At 44.8% G+C, this 20046-nt stretch overlaps 1 protein-coding gene and 1 long non-coding RNA gene across 21 annotated transcripts in view; one reads left to right on the top strand and one right to left on the bottom strand.

Moving 5' to 3' along the window:
* Positions 1-20046, bottom strand: part of birc6 (baculoviral IAP repeat containing 6) — a 154206-nt gene that overhangs the window by 59370 nt on the left and 74790 nt on the right. For all 20 annotated transcript variants that reach the window (XM_055902246.1, XM_055902249.1, XM_055902251.1 and 17 more), the window contains 4 exons: positions 18703-19006; positions 17700-17917; positions 12717-12881; positions 12356-12521 (listed from right to left, as the gene is read on the bottom strand). In XM_055902246.1, coding sequence (XP_055758221.1) covers positions 12356-12521; positions 12717-12881; positions 17700-17917; positions 18703-19006 — 853 coding nt within the window. The remainder of the gene's footprint in view (positions 1-12355; positions 12522-12716; positions 12882-17699; positions 17918-18702; positions 19007-20046) is intronic.
* Positions 2623-5817, top strand: LOC129836296 (uncharacterized). The gene is made up of 2 exons (XR_008756641.1): positions 2623-3776; positions 4562-5817. It is a non-coding gene; the product is annotated as an uncharacterized LOC129836296 (long non-coding RNA).

Genomic DNA, 20046 nt, shown 5'->3' with positions numbered 1-20046 from the left:
TATATGACTTCACCGACTGATTCAATCAAATCATTCTGTATGTGATTTGAAGTACCCGAAAACACTGGTAGTCTCTAATTGGGTTGCTAACGGTTCATTTCCCCCCCTGAAAAGACATGTAATCCTGAACAAAAATAAACACAACATGCAACAATTTCAAAGATTTGACTGAGTTAAAGTTCACAAGGAAATCAGTCAATTGAAATAAATTCATTAGGCCCTAATCTATGGATTTCACATTAACGGGAATAGATATGCATCGGTTGTTCAAAAATAACTTAAAAAGTGGATCAGAAAACCAGTCAGTATCTGGTGTGACCACCATTTGCCTCATGCAGCGTGACTTCTCCTTCACATTGAGTTGATCAGGCTGCTGATTGTGGACTGTGGAATGTTGTCCCACTCCTCTTCAATGGCTGTGCGAAGTTGCTGGATATTGGCGGGAACTGGCACGCGCTGTCGTACGCGTCGATCCAGAGCATCCCAAACATGCTCAATGGGTGACATGTCTGGTGAGTATAAACTGGGATATTTTCAGCTTCCAGGAATTGTGTACAGATCCTTGCGACATGGGGCTGTGCATTAGCATGCTGAAACATGAGGTGATGGCGGCGGATGAATGGCACGTCAATGGGCCTCAGGATCTGTGCTTTCAAACAGCCATCGACAGAAGGCAATTGTGTTTGTTGTCCGTAGCTTATACCTGCCCATACCATAGCACCACGGGGCACTTTGTTCACAACGTTGATGTCAGCAAACCACTCGCCGTGTATGGCGTTGTGTGGGCGTCTGACATCTGCCTCGTACAGTTGACACCAGGATTCAACCGAGGAGAGCACACTTCTTCAGCGTGTCAGTGGCCTCGAAGGTGAGCATTTTTCCACTGAAGTCGGTTACGACTGCCAAACTGCAGTCAGGTCAAGACCCTGATGAAGACGACGAGCGTGCAGATGAGCTTCCCTGAGAGGGTTTATGAAAGTTTGTGCAGAAATTCTTTGGTTGTGCAAACCCACGGTTTCATCAGCTGTCCAGGTGGCTGGTCTCAGTTGATCCTGCAGGTGAAGAAACCAGATGTGGAGGTCCTGGGCTGGCGTGGTTACACGTGGTCTGCAATTGTGAGGCCGGTTGGACGTACTACCAAATTCTCTAAAATGATGTTGGAGGTGGCTTATGGTAGAAAAATTAACGTTAAATTATCTGGCAAGAGCTCTGGTTTACATTCCTGCAGTCACCATGCCAATTGCACACTCCCTAAAAACTGAAGATATCTGTGACATTGTGTTGGGTGACAAAACTGCTCATTTTAGAGTGGCTGTTATTGTCCCCAGCACAAGGTGCACCTGGGTCTGATCATGCTGTTTAATCAGCTTCTTGATATGCCACACCTGTCAGTTGGATGACAAAGGGGAAATGCTCACTAACAGGGATGAAAACAAATTTGTGAGCAAGATATTATAAAACGTTTTTTTTGTGCGTAAGGACTAATTCTGTGAGCTTTTATTTCAGCTCTTGAAACAACACCTTACATGTTCAGTTTATATGAATGTTCAGTGTATATAGTATCAGAAAGAGCATATTCTACATTTGATTCTATGACACTTACCTTTGTCAAATAACTAAATTCAAGAGGTGATGCTCGATTTTGAAAAATCACTTCTTCCAAGAACTTCCCCGCTGTCAATGTGTTCAGCACATGACCACTTGCGGGGCAGCATTGCTCTGGATACTAAGCAAAGACTAGTAACATAATAAGCTTAAAATATGCTAGGCTGAAAGACCAGGCTGTTTTAGTGTTAAAAAGACGTAGTGTACCTTTACAGACAAACATGCCATAGCCGAGGTACTTTCAAGGGTAGCCTATATGACTGTGGTAGTTATAACTTAATTGCCCGGCCCTAGCAGTCACACAGTGCCTACAGAAAGTATTCACACCCCTTGACTTTTTCCACATTTTGTTTTGTTACAAAGTGGGATTAAAATGGATTGAAAATAAAAAAAAATGTCAACGATCTACACAAAATATATATATATATATATTTTTTTACAAATGTTACAAATATATCTTGATTAGATAAGTATTCAACCCACTGAGTAAATACATATACAATCAATTTTGCAGAATGTGTTGGCAGACACTCACTATAGGCAGCATGCATGTTGAGTTCGAAAAAGTCACTGCAAAATATAAAAAACATTCTGCCCACACCTCCACAGAAATGTGATGAACTGCCATCGCTCTTTCAGAAACTGTCATGGCCTAACGACCATAGTTCCAAATTATACAGCAAACAAAAGCGTTATTGTCACCATGGTTAATGGAAGGCATTTTTCAGGCGGCGTTTTAATGCTTGTTAGCGCTCGCACAATTTTGCGACAGGTCTGATTTATAACAGGAAAGGTGCATGTATGGCTCGCACCAAGTTTATAAGACTGAACATTTTTTTACGTGCACAGACTTTTCTGAAATGTCGCAAATGTTGGCCCGACATTGCGACATTCTGAAATGTCGCAAAGGCCCGACATCTTTCTACAGCCTTTCATCTCTTAGCCACCTATTCCTTTCCTCCCCCTCCTCTCTCCCTTCGCAGGTATGACAGTCGAACTATGCTTGACAAAGGGAGACGTTCTGCCACCGTGCAGCGTTGAGGAAGGGGTCACTTCACCCCCCCGTCCCCAATTTACTCTCGCTCCCTTCTTTTTTTCTGTTTGGTGCTCAACCAGCCCCCACAGCGGAAGAGGAGGAGATGGCAGAAAGCGTCCCTCCTCCCTTCTCTCCCTCCCTCCCTCCCTCACTCCTGCCGCCACAGCCACCAGGACCTGGCCTCTTTTCCTCTGCTTGGTTATGCAATGCACGGCTCTCCCACGGCACGTCTTGCACAGGGGACCCGCCACAACACAGCTGCCACCAGCTGCAGACCCACACAGCAACAGCTACGCAGCAGCACTCCGGCTTTCCAGCTCTCCGGTTGTTCACAAACAGCTCTCTGGGATTTTACTGGCTCTTTGGAATAACACTTGCTGTGGCGTGGGCTGTCTGTAGTATCAGTCGATTGTTCTACAGCGGACTGGAGGCGCGGTAGTAGTTGCTGCAAGCACTAGCGGCTCCAGAGTAACCATGCGCGGCTGTAGCTCCGGGTTTCAGCGGCAGGCGAGAGAGAGGCGCCTCTGAAAGGCACTAATTGCTCTGCTCCAGAAAGACGGAAGCAAGGAAGGACGCAAGGAGAGGAGAGAAGGGGTGGGGGCGTGTACATTTGTCACAGAGACTGGGGCTCTCTCTTTGAGCTGCTAAGAGGGTCAAAGAGCCAACAAGAGCCAAGGAGGAAGAGGGGGGCTGTGGTGGAATTGGAGAGTGGGGCGGTAGGATGGGGAGAGTAGTGGGGAGGGGGAGCGTAAGAAGCCCCTAGTGCTTCAGCTTTGGTGGTGGAGACCTGAGGAATAAAATAACAAAAGCAAAAAGGAGACAATACCGCAACCAAAACCAAGGCAGTGTTTAACCAAGGGGGTGGCGCAGAGGACAGGAGAATTAATCCGGGCAAGAAGGGGGTGGTTTTCACAGAGAGCAGTGTCTGCGTACAGTGCTGCGCACCAAGACGCAGTTTGGAGCCCGGATCTCCTTTTCCTTACCATATATTCCTCTATCTGTGACGCTGGGAGCGTGGCTACGCAGCCAGCCTACCCCCGTCCCCCCCAAATGCAGGCTCCTGTGTGTGGCCATGCTTCTCCGCTGAGGACCCAAAAGCATGCTGGATGTCACCCAGCTCCTCACATGCCTTAGGGTAAGACACCTTTTTCACCCCTCTCATCTCTCCTCTTTGAATTCTGTCTCTTTTCTGAAATATGGTAGGATCTGCCTGTTTCAGAGGGGGCTGCTTATTGTTGACGCTGGTGATGTTTTGGCTGTATGCTCTGTGCTGCCTGCCTCTCAGCACTGGCTGGATGTGGCATGGTTTACCTGCTTGTAGGTTTCCCTGGAGGGCTGGCACTAGCCAGAGCCCCTGTCCTCTCCCTTCAGACTGCTCAGTAGGGACATCATGCTCAGGAAATCTACTTAGACGGAGGGGTGGGGAGAATCATGAACCGCCTTCGGGGAAAAAGAGGGTGGATGTAAAGGGGCTCATTAAAATCATGCTCCAATGTTACTGAACATTTGCGGAGGTTAAACATTTTCAATGCGGATAGACCGTAAGGGATGCCGAATATTAGGAATCTATTGCGGTGGGCACAGCAACAGCTACGGCAGGTAATAAACAGTGGCATTTGCAGTTAAATCTCCATTGTGCTGTGCATGTCTATTGTTTGGTTCGATCACCATTGATTTCTTCTTGAGGATTCTGTTGGCTAGGCTAGCCGAGGGCTTTTTGGTTCAGTTTTCCCCAGGGTGTCATATAAAGCACATGTAGGAGAGGACTAGTGGGGAGGGGAGTTGGATGCATCATAGCAGTGCAGCATTAAACTGCAACATCTAAATTCATTCCCATTGTCTGTGTTCACTCCGGATTGTGGGCTTGTGTTCTGTTTCTCTTATCTAATGTTCATTTCTCTGTATGTGCCTCCGTGTCAGGTGGGCTGCCTCTGTCTCTCTCTCCCCCTCTGCAGATAAGTGCCAGCAGCACCCTTGCCAGGTTGGGCGAGCGTCATGGCCATGGGCCCAACGGTCATTACTATTGAGGAGGTGCGGGCGCTAGAGAGCAAGGAGGAGCAGGAGGAGTCCATCTTGGCCCTGCTGGGAATCGTTGGCACCTTCCTTAACCTCTTCGTCATTGTCTTTGTTTACATCTACACCGTTGTGTGAGCCAAGCCAGAGTGGGAGTGATCCCCCAAACGACAAGTCACAAAGCAAGCTTCCATCTAACCCCAACAAACGTATACTGGATTTTACATGCCACGCTCCTCCTCCCTCTAACTAGGTATTAGTTATAAAAAAGGTGCAAACGACAAGATGTTAAAATAGAAGGAGGGGGAGCAGTTTCCTCTCACAGAGATTGAGGGTGGACAGTTCCGTGGGAGGTGGCGTCTCACAGCCATGAAGCAGAGAGATAATAGTGAGCTGGTGGACACATCGGGACCATGGCTGTGCTGGATCCAGGAGGGTGCGATAGACAGGGTTGGGCTGCAGGCCAGCACAGCCTGGGGGGAACTAACTTCACCTTGGACTCATTAGAATGAGGGAAACGGACAGTGTTACCGACCAATCTCCATTGTCAAGTGGAATTTAAAAAAACAGACAAAGGGATATTGACGTCACTGGTCCGGATGGTTTCAGGGGCATGGCGTGGCGCTGTAATCTACTGTGCTGCTTGCCGTCAGATAGGCTACACACAAAGTGTTAGTCACCGCTTCTCATGATATGAGACATCACAACAGAGAGAAAACCCATCTCTGTCTATTTTGTCTAAACAATAACTGATCTGCAAAGAGAGCAGAAGGAGTGGAAATGACAATTACACATTTAAATTCAAATTGACCACCTGGAGATCTGCAATAAAAAGGCAAGTGGAGAGAGAGATATTTTTTATAAAAAGGAGAGTCTGCTGTGGTGATTAAATCATCCGCAGGGGTGGAAAGTAACTTGTGGGCACTGGCAAAAAGCTCCATTCCGCATTTACTAATACATAAGGCCAGACTTAATCTTCTCTCTCTTTCCACATTCTGTTTGGTTATTTTGCTGTAGGCTATTTGTTCATGTTGATTTCAGGGTAGTGTCAGTGATCCAGTTTCAGTATAAAAATCTAAGCTTTTATAAACACATGAATAAACTAAACTCTAGATGTACTGTGCAATAGGGAACATTTTTACAATAAAATGAGAATATATGAATTAGACTCAAGCCTCATCTATGACGGATTCTGTGGGAGAATGTAGGCATAAGCAAAAACATGTGCTTATGTGAGATACAATGCATAGATGCCAGTAAGAGACATAATATGGTGAAGTACATCATGTCTTCATGCTTAGAGCATGTTCCATGAGTTTGCTTTATTAGGATTCTGAGCTTCTTCAAATATCACAAAAAGGTCAGGGTGGCATGTTCCCAGTCACACGCAACATGGGGGAAATAATTTAACCTCCACTAGCATGTGTTTTCTGCATTCTAACGAGAAAGGTTGAGTGTGGGTCAGATCTGCTCGGTTTCAGATGTGTCACCTACCATCTGGAACGCACATCACAACATTTTAATTGTCAGTTTCACCTACCTGAATGTGGTGTGTGTGTGTGTGTGTGTGCGCGCGTGAATGTGCACATCGTGTCTGAATCAATATGGACAAGGACATACAAGATGAATAAAGCAGCTAGTAATACAGCCTAAGTAACTAGACAAGAAGTGAACAAATCACATTGTTGGAAAACACAACACGTTACAAAACCAAACGCGTTCTGTAATCAGACTACACACTGACAGTAGAATGGCCTTACTGAAGAGCTCAGTAACTTTCAACATGGCACCGTCATTGAATGCCAGCTTTCCAACAAATCACTTCGTCAAATTTCTGCTCTGCTTGAGCTGCCCTGGTCAACTGTAAGTGCTGTTATTGTGAAGTGGAAATGTCTAGGAGCAACAACGGCTCAGCCGTGAAGTGGTTGGCCACACATGCTCACAGAAAAGGACCGTCGGGAGCTGAAGCGCGTAAAAATCGTCTGTTCTTGGTTGCAACACTCACTACAGAGTACCAAACTGCCTCTGGAAGAAAAGTCAGCACAAGAACTGTTCTCCGAGAGCTTCATGAAATGGGTTTCCATGGCTGAGCAGCTGCACACAAGCCTAAGATCACCATGCGCAATGCCAAACGTTGGCTGGAATGGTGTAAAGCTCGCCGACATTGGAGTCTGGAGCAGTGGAAAAAAGCGTTCTCTAGAGTGACGAATCACGCTTCACCATCTGTCAGTCCGACGGACGAATCTGGGTTTGGCGGAGGCCAAAACAACACTACCTGCTCGAATGCATAGTGCCTAATGTAAAGTTTGGTGGAGAAGGAATAACGCTCTGGAACTGTTTTTCATGGTTCGGGCTAGGCCCCTTAGTTCCAGTGAAGGGAGATTTTAAGGCTACAGCATACAATGACATTCTAGACGATTCTGTGCTTCCAACTTTGTGGCAACAGTTTGGGGAAGGTCCTTTCCAGTTTCAGCATGACAATGACCCTGTGCACAAAGCGAGGTTCATACAGAAATGGTTTGTCGAGATCGGTGTGGAAGAACTTGACTGGCTTGCACAGAGCCCTGACCTCAACCTTATCGAACATGTTTGGAATGAATTGGAACCCCGACTATGAGCCAGACCTAATCGCCCAACATCAGTGCCCGATCTCACTAATGCTCTTGTGGCTGAATGGAACTAAGTCCCTGCAGAAATGTTCCAACATCTAGTGAAAAGCTTCCCAGAAGAGTGGAGGCTGATAGCAGCAAAGGGGGGACCAACTCCATATTAATGCCCATGATTTTGGAATGAGATGTTCGACAAGCAGTGTCCACATACTTTTGATAATGTACGTACTGTTTAAAAATCTGTAAAAATAATTAACTCCCAAGTCACGCAGTGGTCTAAGGCATTGCATCCCAGTGCAAGAGGCGTCACTGCAGTACCTGGTTCGAATGCAGGCTGCATCACATCTGGCCGTGATTGGGAGTCCCATAGGGCGGCGCACAATTGGACCAGCGTCGTCCGGGTTTGGCCGTCATTGTAAATAAGAATTTGTTCTTGACTGCCTTGCCTAGTTAAATAAAGGTTATATAAAATAAATGCTTACCATTTAACAAGCTGTTTAAAGCATTGACTACATGCATACTGTTGAACAAGCTGTCCCTAACACACAACACGCATACTCAAGGATGGATGGTAAAGTGCAGGGGAGAAGGGTTATGTTTGAGGGTAGGAGGGGAGCGAGCCAGGGGAGAAAGGACATTTTCAATTAAAATAAATGAGTTTCGCAGTGACATTAAAAGGTATTACCTCTCACTAATGGCTTAACTTCCTGTGATGGAGTGCGTGGCGGTGGCGTAATGCGTCCCAAAAGGATTGCCAAGACACCGATGAGTAATGTGGAACAATACGCAAGCGGCGCGGCCGAGCTGGGAGATTAGCAGGAGGAATGAGTGCGGCCTGAGGCGGGTAGTCGGACTGAGGGTTAGAGGGAGGGAGGGAACAGGGGCCACGCTAAACAATGGGACACAACAGGGTTTCCGCCCGGTGCCTCTTAGGAGTGCAGGGGCAGGCTAGGCTAAGATATACATCACGGCGGCTATTAGGCATCACACTGAGGATGAAGAGGATGAATGAAGACAGCAGTGTGGTGTAGTAGCCTTAATGATGCTTTTAATGTAAACTAGTATGGTATCCCTTTAACAAAGCTAGTTACAAGGCTTTTAATGTAGCGACACTGGATGAATGGTATGACAACGGGTTTGGACTGTAGTCTTATCTTAAAACTGATGTGTGTGGGTTAAGACTGATGTGTGTGGGTTTGGTGTCATTCATGATGCAAAGGTATCTGCACTTTTCCGAAAACACCACAATCCAAGCGGCAAGGATCTAGGCCTACATTCCAAGGAATTTCATGACTGTTTATACGAGCATCCTGGAGGGAAAAAAATGCAAAGGCATTGAAGGTAAATGGTATACAAAGTGAAAGCAGTGCATTATGTAGGAATGAGATGGAGGTTTATAACAGTTGATCCTGGCCTATGAGTAGAACATCATCCCCGTGTCACCAGGGCAACACTCCTACTGAATACCAAGTCTGCCTCTGTCTCACACACACACACACACACACCCCCACCTCCCAGGGCTGCTTGCCCCCTACCTAGCTCTTAATGCTTTTTGATAGGAACACACCCTTCCCCCACTCCCCAGCACAGCACGTTATTAAAAAAAGAGACACGGCAGGAGTGCTCTTAGGTCTCTTCCCACTTTTTCATTACCAGCGGGCCCCTTGACATTTATTGACAGCTCATGGCTCTGAGGGCTGGCGCCGACACAACAGAGTGAGATGAGCCCTTGGCTTCCATCAGCGCTCACACACTAAACCGACTTAACTGACCATATTGCACAGTAGATTAATCACTAAAAACACAATTTGTAATTAAATTGGGTGTTAAAATGTGTCAATTGATTTGTCCATTTTAAAAAGGCAAATGTTTCATCACTCAGTTTTAATTTTTTTTTATCATAAATGAGTTTAGGTTTGTTGGTTTGGCAGGTGGCCTGGACGCAGCTGAATATGATAGAACATTTTAGAGGCCACTATCTTGGTTGTACATTAAATCAAATCAAATTTTAATTGTCACATACACATGGTTAGCAGATGTTAATGCGAGTCTAGCGAAATGCTTGTGCTTCTAGTTCCGACAATGCAGTAATAACCAACAAGTAATCTAACCTAACAATTCCACAACTACTACCTTATACACACAAGTGTAAAGAAATAAAGAATATGTACATAAAGATATATGAATGAGTGATGGTACCACTCACTGGATAGGTGCTTACCAAGCACCTATCCAGTGAGTGACAATACATTTCATTTTTTACATTTTTGCATCAGAGAATTTTGTAGTTTTTCAGCTGAGAGAATGTTTAAGTTTAAAAGCAAATTCCCTGTGATTCTACATATTCTGCCATGGAGCTAAAAGAATGTTGCAGTTTTAAAGCTAATTTCCTACAATTATATGCAATTTGCCACGGCTAATGCTGTGTCATTTTGTGCAAAAATAAAATCAATACTGTTAAATACATTGTTTTTTAAATGATCTATTCTCCCGGACTGTCTAGCTTTTATTTGTGATTTTAGTTCTCACAGACTATATTATTTTTAAAAAGTATATAGGCCCATTATCTTTACCACATACTTTATATCTGGTAGTTGTTAAAATTTACACTGAATGCATTTTTCCATCCGGATGAATAATACAAATCTCTGCCGCTTAGGAGGCCCGCCCGAGGACTTCAAAAACTCCTGCCATTACTACAACACAGGAGAAAGGAGTGCGACAATGAAAAGGAGGCAGTAAACTTTTACTTAATAGCAGGCAGCCACGGCTGCATGTTTGCACACTACGCGTGACCGTGTCTGAGACATTTACCAGATAATGAGGACCAATTACAATACTCATCTCTTTTTCTGTTGTTATTTAATTATGAGACCAGGGGCGCTTTAAATTCACACCAGCACACACACGCTCCTGTGAATACACACACACTAACAGCGTCGGACAAAGAGGCAGTTGCGGCTATATACACACAGAGCTATGAGCTGCCACCATCTGATATGCAACACAATGCAAGTCCTTGTGAATGGAAGCTACGTTGATATAGGCCTACCTGCCAATTTTAGTTCAGAACAAACAGCTTGAGAAGCTTAAGAATTTTGGGGGGTGACTCTACGCACCTTGCTGAAATCAAACATGCCAATAATCTGTCCATAGAACACTAATGTATCCTGTGATGGGGTCGTTAGAAGCAGTGTATTTGTAGAAACAACACAATGAAAAGGTTTGTTCAAGGTTCTTTTATTTCCTTGGCAGTGTGCCAACTTTCAATTTTATTCCTGGCAATAGCAGAAGGTCCGTGAGCAACATTTCTGTTTCTATTCATTAATGACTGGACAAAAACTAGCATCCATTAAAATGCCCACAACATGTGGACAGAACCACAGATTCCACTATCCCCAAAAGAGAGAAAATGAATTATACTATCTCACAGACCGTGTAAAGACTAAACGTGTGGGGGTTTGTTTGGGTGGACTGAACACTCCTATTAAGAGGGGTTTGGGATGAATCCTCACTGAGGTTATCAGCCAACTGAAAGAACACAAGCCTGCATGCCCCTCTGGAAACCCCAGGGTCAGAGCTGAAGAGAAAGAAAACCCAGTCAGAGCAATGGACCGAGCCAACATCTAGCTCAGGTGATCAGTTAACTCTGGGTCTGCTCTCAGCCCCCGGGGACTAGGGATTACCTTCGCGGATTACCACCGTATCATGCCTTCACAGAAAGCCCATCACACCCCAATTACATCACCGAGTACTGACTTCCCACAAACAGTACTGTGGAATTATGATGGTACATGCTCGGAATAAGAATGACCTTGACTCAACTTCTCTGTAACTATACTCGAGAGATAAAGGGTTCTCAGAACAAATTCTTTAACAAAGACGTCCGTTGTATATTCAAAAATATCAAATAAAACAGTTCAATATAGATTAGAGAATGAGTTCATATCGTGCAATGGACGCATCCTATCTTCAAAAGAACAAATCCATTTGCCACACAATAATTACCACCTAACTAAGTCACAAGTAACCTAATCAAATTAGACAGTATTTGTTCTGTCGCATGAAAAGACAGAATTAGAAGTGGATGGGTATTTTGAAAGCATGGATTCAGATAATTGAAATTGCTTGGAGAGCGTCAACCACCACAGAAGCAATAGCTATTGATAGATTGTAAATGACTTTATATTACTGTTTTATATCTTTACTGTTTTATATAATTATATCCTCTTAGAATGAATAGATTGTTTTTATATACCCTTTTATATTGAAAGTAGTGTTATGTTAAAGCTGTGGGTTCGAGCAGTGCCATTATTTAGTGGACTGCGGTGGACTATAGGAATGTGTACTCCCAGTAACTCAAGACCTCTCCTGACTGATATGAAGTCCTGTGATATGCACAGAGAGATCATCGGTAAAGAGTACTGAAGTACATCTTTGTGGAAGGGAGGGGGTGAGAGCCAAGGGTGTAAGTGGACACCGCACTGTGTCGTATGTATGTATTCAGCTGGTAAATCTTCACTGAGCAAACACTTGAAACATCCCTTGGAATTTCGGGGCTCTTTTGAATGATAAATATGTGTATTGTATATTGAGATATTGGTCTTCTTATCACCATGTCAGAGGAAGATACTGCAGCTCCATCTGCTGTCTCATCAAGAAATGATCAACTCACACACACATCTAGCTCTCACTGCAATTTACCAGGTAGCCTAGAAGCAGAAAGGATATAGTAATGCGCATAAGATGACCACCTCATCCTATAGCTTACTACGTTCCCCGTAACATCTCACACTGTCTTTTATTTCTACTCTACAACAAAAGCTGGTTGATCTTTATTTTCCAATAAAAGGTTCATTATATTGTCTGAGACCAGGAGAAGCCATTGAGAAATGCAGCACTGAAATAGAACGAAAAAGGCAGCATGTTTCTTCATAAGCAATGTTGATATGTTCAACCAGTCAAATTGATTGTTGTGGAATTTGCCATCGAGTTTCCCCTTCAGTTAAAGGCACAGCCATCCTTAACGGGAGTTACCATAACCTACATGGAAAGTTACAAGATAAAGACTAAAGAAGAAGGGTTCACTCACCGGAGTCGTTGCGTAGGTAGGAGGACATGGCTGGAATGAGGCAGGACTGGCTGAGCAGCTCCTGCAGCACTGTGGGAAGGACGTTGCTGTTGTGGCCCCTGCTCTCCCCTGTAGGGGCCTCTCCGTGGCTCACACAGTTTGCTGGGTTGATGTAGCTGGCCAGCACCTGGCGGAGAGGGGGAGAATAAGTGGAGCACACACAATTTTAGCAAAACATATAGGCCTTTCTCTGGGGTAACTACACAGTAATGACTTATGTAAAAGTGCATAGGTCTTCCCATTGTTAGCCAAGTGACACTTTGTGCCATTTGGGAAAATCATCAGGATGTACTACACCTAGCTAGGCCTAGAGGACTCTTACCTGTAGCAGACAGGTGACATGCTCCTCCTCCAGCCTCTGCTTGGTGAGGGCCTGCTCCACGTCCCAGCCTGAGGCAGTGGAGCCTGTACCGAAACCAGTGCCCTTCGCCCAGTACAGCTGCTGCTCCTCACTGGTGCCCCCTCCATGACCACTGGACACTGTGGGCTGGGGCCAGACAGACGAGTGGAGGTGATCAGCACCACACAGGAAATCAGCAGGGGGTAAAAGTGTAGTCTACTGGTCCATTGTGATGACAACATAGGCCTGGCTTAAAGATAATAGCGTTCCATAAGCTTATGAAATCAATAGACTAAAAATGTTATTGTCAATGCAGCATGGGCTTCACGTTTGGATTGAATAAGATTACTGTTCCCCTTTTCAAAATGTCAGTCTTCACATCAAAAGTTGAATGAGAGCGCAATGCTGGTTTTCCAAGTAGAAAAATCACAAACATAACTAGCCTGCCTACCCACAGTCCCAACTCCTATGCAGCCCTGCTTGTCGCAGCCATTATACACTTGAGGCACTTCTAGTTCAGCTCAGAGCACATGCCCAGCAGTTTGAAAGGGAGATTATGTCAAATAAAGGGCAGAGGAGTCTGAGGGAAAGAGCATAAGCTCGGACTAAACAAAGGTCGACCTGGTGCTGTGCGTATGATATTTGAGCAACGAGAGTTCCCTGTGGTACAGGGAGGGAGCAGAGGGCATTATTGAATAAAGAGAACAGAGACGGATATGAAAGGATGTCTGAGTTAGACGAGAGGATAACGTTTCTTGAGACGGCACCTTTTCTGCTTAGACGATCATCAGGCTTGACGTGGGCGTGCTATAAAGATCTACGGGAGAGGCAGTGGCTGACTGACAAGCGGCTAACGCTGCACTCTCCCAGCGCATCTTTAACATCGCAGGAACGCTCCCGACGTGCACACAAGCGTTATGGGAATGTTACCGGCTAATGGAGGTGGCGTATATGTACATGCACCTCTGCCACCAGAGATCACTGTCAACTCTATCAGTCAACTGGAGCGCAATGGAGATGATTCAGCATTTACATTGAATTTATGGTAGGTGGGATGAGACTGCTGGGATTTTGACCTGTTTGTCTTTTATTCCTTTGGTGAGTTTCTTCATTGTTCACTGGATTTTAATAGATGGCCATAGTGTGTGTTTTGTATAGGACAGTCCTGTTTGAGCCGGAGCAGGGCCCAGTCCTGACTCTCTCCCAGTGGTACAAGGGGGAGGAGTTATGCTCTCGTCATAAGAGGTTGGAGACTAATCACTAAGCCCTGGAACATCAAATCAGGGAGGCTCACTTTCCCAGATAAAGAGGGATGTGTGTGTGAGTACACTGACCGCCCGCCCGCTCGCTCTAGCCCGTGTCTCTGGCCACATAAAAGCAGCACCCCTGGGCCGCCGCCTCAAGGACAGCCATTACCGCTGTGACAGGACTTTGGCCCACGCCCAAGCCATCGGCCCCCGAGATCTGTCCTCAACTCTGACAACTCCTTAAATCCACACGGGTCTGTGGGCGAGAGCACGTGTTGAAACGGTACACAGTAACACTGGGCTGTAGTACTGTAATAGCCTAGCCCGCTATATAAAGTAACATCTATAGCAGTCTAGCTGGATTTAGGCCTATGATATATAGCGCTTGGACCCTTGTGGTGGCATTGCTGGATGCTGGTGGCGTCGAGCTTCCAGTGATCAAAATCCCTATTGTGATTGATACAAGTTGATCGTCATCTCCTTTGCGTCGCAGTGGTCCGAGACGGGTACAGAGTACTTTGAAAGGCAACGAGCAGGAGGTGAGTGTTGAAGCAAAGCAGAAAGCTCAATAGAAGTAGAATCACTCCATTTAATGGGCATGGCAGTCAGACAGTGCATGATTCAATTCCTATTCATGATGTCCCCTTCTGCCTGGAGTTGGCAAAAATACAAAGGACACGTCTCTCTTCAAAGCCAGACCTGCCTCTTATCATTCACACTAAACAATTACCCAATTTGTCAAGGGCTCAGTAGAGATATGCATAAGAGCCCTGAGTAAGGCCCTGCCAGGTAGAGTAATTAATAACATGACTGATCCTCATCGCCCGTCTCTCTCTGAGTGAAAGACAAAAGGAGAGTGAGAACCTCCTATCGTGTCAAGCCAAAAGCATTAGGCAAGGCTGACACCATTTGTCACACAATGCTTTGTCAACCCAACCCAAATAGAGATTTATCTTAGTCTTGGTCCATCATGAACACACAAGAGAACGCAATGGGCAAAACACACTTCCACCGACATCTGGTGACATACGAGTAGGAGTGTGTTTGAACTGTGTTTACATTCTTGCTCTATTAACACTAGAATGGCCGGGCCTCAAGGCATTCCAGTTCGAGCCAATGCCTCACCTTTGGGGAATCAACATTCAAATTAAGCAACAAGGCCCGAGGGGGTGTGGTATATGGCCAATATACCACGGTTAGGGCTGTTCTAACGCACATCCACAATCTAACGCACATCCACAACGCGGAGTGCCTGGACACAGCCCTTAGCCATGGTAAATTGGCAATATATCACAAACCCCAGAAGTGCCTTATTGCTACTATAAACTGGTTACCAACATAATTAGAACAGTAAAAATAAATATTTTGTCATACCCTTTTGTCATACCCCTGATTGGCTTTCAGCCAATCAGCATTCAGGGCTTGAACTACCCAGTTTATATCAGAGTATATGAAATTATAAATAAATAATACCACCACAAGAATGCCAAGAGTGTGCAAATGTGTCATCTAGGCAAAGGTTGGCTACTTTAAAGAACCTCAAATATAAAATATATTTTGATTTGTTTAACACTTATTTGGTTACAAGATGATTCCATGTGTTATTTCATAGTTTTGATGTCTTCACTATTATTCAACAATGTATAAAAAAGTACAAATAAAGAAAAACCCTGGAATGAGTAGGTGTGTTCAAACTTTTGAATGGGACTGTAGGTGTTTTAGAAACCTTTGAGTGTCCCCTCTTTCCGTTATATAAATCAAAACATCTGACATGCATGAACATCTGTAGGATGATTTTCAAGTCGCTTTTTTGTCAATTACACATGCTGCGTCTCTTCATTCACAAGACAATTCCTAATATAGTCACCCATTTAGACTACTGTCAATGTAATCTTGTGTTTAGGCTACATCTATTATTATAAGCCTGTGTGTGAAATTAGTTTAGTAAAAGACCCGACTATGGCTGTGGCGGTCACAAAATTTCGTTGCCGGTGATTGTCAAGCAAATAAAAGTCGGTCTCACAGTTATTGACCGTTAATTAACAAACACATTTAGCATCTCCTGGCTTCCACACATCTCATGGTCTACAAGCCACTGATGCTGACCTTTGGAACATTACATTTTAATACGTCGAATAACAGCAAAAGCAGCAGTCTATGTCAATCTACTATCCCCCATAGTACAAAATATTCCAAACAGTCAGACAGTTGTGGGATGCAATAGATCCCAAATTAATAGAACCACAATGTGGCTGATGCAACAGATCAGAACATTTAGCTTAAAATGTTGATTAACTATAAAGGCTATTTCGTCAGCAATGTGCACATGGCAGTAGGCTATAAGCTATTATCAAAAGTGACTGCAAATGTGATTATGCATGTAATGCTTCTATTATAAAAGCTGCATTTTTAATGGTGAAAATGATCTTATCCAAACTTGGAACTCACGAGCTGCTTGTATGCCAGTTAGGCTCTAAACCTCTTGTTGTCTCTACCTTCTTGCCCTTTGTGCTGTTGTCTGTGCCCAATAATGTTTGTACCATGTTTTGTGCTGCTACTATGTTGTGTTGCTACCATGTAGTTATGTTGCTACCATGATGTGTTGTCATGTGTTGCTGCCTTGCTATGTTGTGGTCTTAGGTCTCTCTTTATGTAGTGTTGTGTTGTCTGTCTTGTTGTGATGTGTTTTGGCCTATATTTATATAGTATTTATTTGTAATCCCAGGTCCCTGTCCCCGCAGGAGGCCTTTGCCTTTTGGTAGGCCATCATTGTAAATAAGAATTTGTTCTTAACTGACGTGCCTAAATTTAAGAAGTTATTTGGTCACTTTAGATGTGATACAAATCTTATTAAAACATCGGTCCATGGGCTAGGCTACAAAAAAAGGCAGTTTCTTATGCTGGGCATCATTCACAAGTGATACTATATCATTCACAAGTGATAGTCTATTATCACCCATCAGACTATTCTTGATTTAGTCTTCCATTTACATATACTAAATAATAAATGTGCGAAATTTGATTTGATTTAGAATGGACCACTATCATGCAATTGTCTCGAAACAGGGGCAGCAAAAAAAAAAACATGTCATCTATGCACTTAAATAGCGAATGGAGGACGCTTTTCCCCGTGGTTAATTTTCATGCCAACCAGGTGGGCTATACTCCTGTTGTAAAGAGAAGCAATGCGCTTAATATAAGGAAAGTTGAGAAATAAATATATTAGGCCTAGCCTATAGAAAGCTGATGGAATGCTCCTCTTTTTAGTAGAGGCCATCACCTGGTTTCCTCGCGCAACTGCATAGCCTAATGAAATGTTGTGCAACATGTGTTTGGTTAGATTTTCGATTACATTTGCATTGATGTCAGAGTGATTAGAGGCCCAATAGAGTGCTGAGTACCAGGCAGTTAGCAAGTTTGGTAGGCTACTAATGACCATCAGCCGCATCAGAGCTTGGAGAAGCCTAATTACCGTGACTAAACGGTCACAAGGAATTTGACTGCCTTCATGACCCGTGACCGCCGGTGTGGCAGTAATATGGTCACCGGAACAGCCCTAGACTTGACTTAAAAAATGCCGGAGGTATTACAATTTTAAATTCACATGACGTTGAAAAGACGTTGTCTGCACTTCGAGTATTAAGCACACATGCATGTCCCCAGAAGTGTGTATGTGCATGTGAGCGCCTTTTGGACACGGTCAGTGTCTGGGCTTCACCTCTGAAGAGTTCCCGCTGGTGTTGGGGACACGGGGTGCGTGGTGGCTGAGGGCTGACAGGCAGGCCAGGATGAGGTGGATGGCTCCTATTTCCAGGGCCATGCGGCGCAGCAGCACGCCGTCATCCGTGGTGAGAGGTGTGGTGCTGAATAGGGCCCGCAGCACGTGGAAGGGCAGCGTGGGCAGCACATTTGCCGACGGAGACTGCAGGATATGACCTGGAAGGAAGGGGAGAGATACAGCCAATCAGAGAAGATGATTGACTAAATGGCAGTCTGACAGTGTGCTGTGTGACCAGTGTCACTAAACAAGCTGGCAGCCTGCTCTCCTTCAAATCATTAAGGGCCGTTAACTCAAGGACTAAAGAAAAAAAAATGTTGCAGGACAACATGGTTTATTTCAGGCCCTAGAGGAGAGGGGAGCTAAATAGCCATCAATAATGAAGGCAAATGAGAGCAAAGGTTGGCTGGATAGGAGTTGTAATGTATGAGAGGGGGTAGGACTTGTCAATATTAAACAAGCCAGTGTGAGTATTGTGGCTAAATGATCCACAGGGCCAGCAGACAGATATGGTCTCAAGGACTGCAGGGGAAGATCTGCACCAGTGGGAACAAACGTGCCTCAATTGTAAATGGAGGGATTAAAATCTCTCTCCCTCTATATCTCTACCTGCTCGTGGCCAGGTGCTTCTAGAAGAGTCGATTTACATGCATTGCCCATATTATGACACTGACAGCTATGTATTCAGGGACTCTGATAATGGGCATTATCGATCTGCTTGGTCCACAACTTGGCAAGATCAACTGCCTGACAAAGTCAATCTGAGCATTGGTGGAGAAGTGAACTGCTATTAGTAGGGCTGAGAATGTTTGTCCATGCAGCAGCCTTCTATATTAAGGACCTGGTGTTTCAAAATATGAACATGCTTCTAAATCCTTAATAAATAGGGACATGAGTTTTTCCTGACCACGCCTGAAGCTGCGTGAGAGGTTTTGTCACTTACTGCCCTCGCCATCGTCTGTGACGCCCAGCACCAGGCGGAGCAGACACTGGGCGTGCTTCCTCTCCTTCAGCAGCACCTCAGCGTAGCCCGGCAGGCGCAGGAACAGACCGAAGGCCGCCAGCGAGTGGGCGGGGATGGGCGACATGGTCTGCACTGACGACTTGTTGATGGGTGGCGGCTCGGCGGCCATGGTCTCTGGCGCCTCGTACACGAGCTCGCCAGACTGCTCGATGGTGACCCACTCAAACTGGTCGCTGTCCTTGGGCTTCTCCTGCGTGGTGGAGGGCACCACCGGAGCACTCACCTGCACAGGACGAGCCAGGGATAGAATGGGGTTAGAGGACAACACATGGAAAACACTGACAGACGAGCTGACTCGGGTGGGATCTCAATGTCATGTGATGTCTTTGGGCACTGAGGGTAGTAGGGTGTATATGGAACTAGAGAACTGTTATTCAGATCGATAGAGCTGCTGTGGGACTGGGCATAGTGCCCTGGGGACAAAGCTCCTAACTCAACACTTACTTGATGGGATAGCAGAGGGTCAACTGATTTACAAGTTTAACATAAATTAAACCCAACAGTGCCTTCAGAAAGTACTCATACCCCTTGACTTACTCCAAATGTTGTGAATCAGCCTGATTTCAAAATGGATTCGATTTTCTTTCAACACAATTCCCCATAATGACAAAGCGAAAACATGTTTTTTGAAATGTTTACAAACTGATGGAAAATGAAATACAGGAATCTCATTTACATAAGTATTCACACACATCAATACTTTGTAGAAGCACCTTTGGCAGTGATTACAGCTGTGAAACTTTCTGGGTCAATCTCCAAGAGCTTTCCACACCTGGAGTGTGCAACATTTGCCCATTCTTCAAGCTCTGTCAAACTAGTTGCTGATCATTGCTAGACAACCCTTTTCAGGAGTTGCTATAGATTTTCAAGTAGATTTAAGTCCAAACTAACTCTGCCACTCAGGAACATTCACTGCCTTCTTGATAAGCAACTCCAGTGTACATCTAGCCTTGTTTTAGGTTATTGTCCTGCTGAAAGGTGAATTAATCTCCCTGTGTATGGTGGAATGCAGACTTGACCAGGTTTTCCTCTAGGTTTGGCCTGTGCTTAGCTCCATTCCGTTGATTGTTTATTTTGAAAACCTCCCTGGTCTTTGTGGTTGAATCTGTGTTTATAATTCACTGCTCGACTGGGCGACCTCACAGATAATTGTATGTGTGGGTTACAGAGATGAGGAAGTCATACAAAAATCATGGTACACACTTATCGCACACAGAGCCAATGCAACTTATGTGACTTGTTAAGCACATTTTTACTCCCAAA

The sequence above is a fragment of the Salvelinus fontinalis genome, chromosome 37 (genome assembly GCF_029448725.1).
Source record: "Salvelinus fontinalis isolate EN_2023a chromosome 37, ASM2944872v1, whole genome shotgun sequence".
Lineage (NCBI taxonomy): Eukaryota > Metazoa > Chordata > Actinopteri > Salmoniformes > Salmonidae > Salvelinus > Salvelinus fontinalis.
This window is presented reverse-complemented; position numbering and strand designations above follow the sequence as displayed.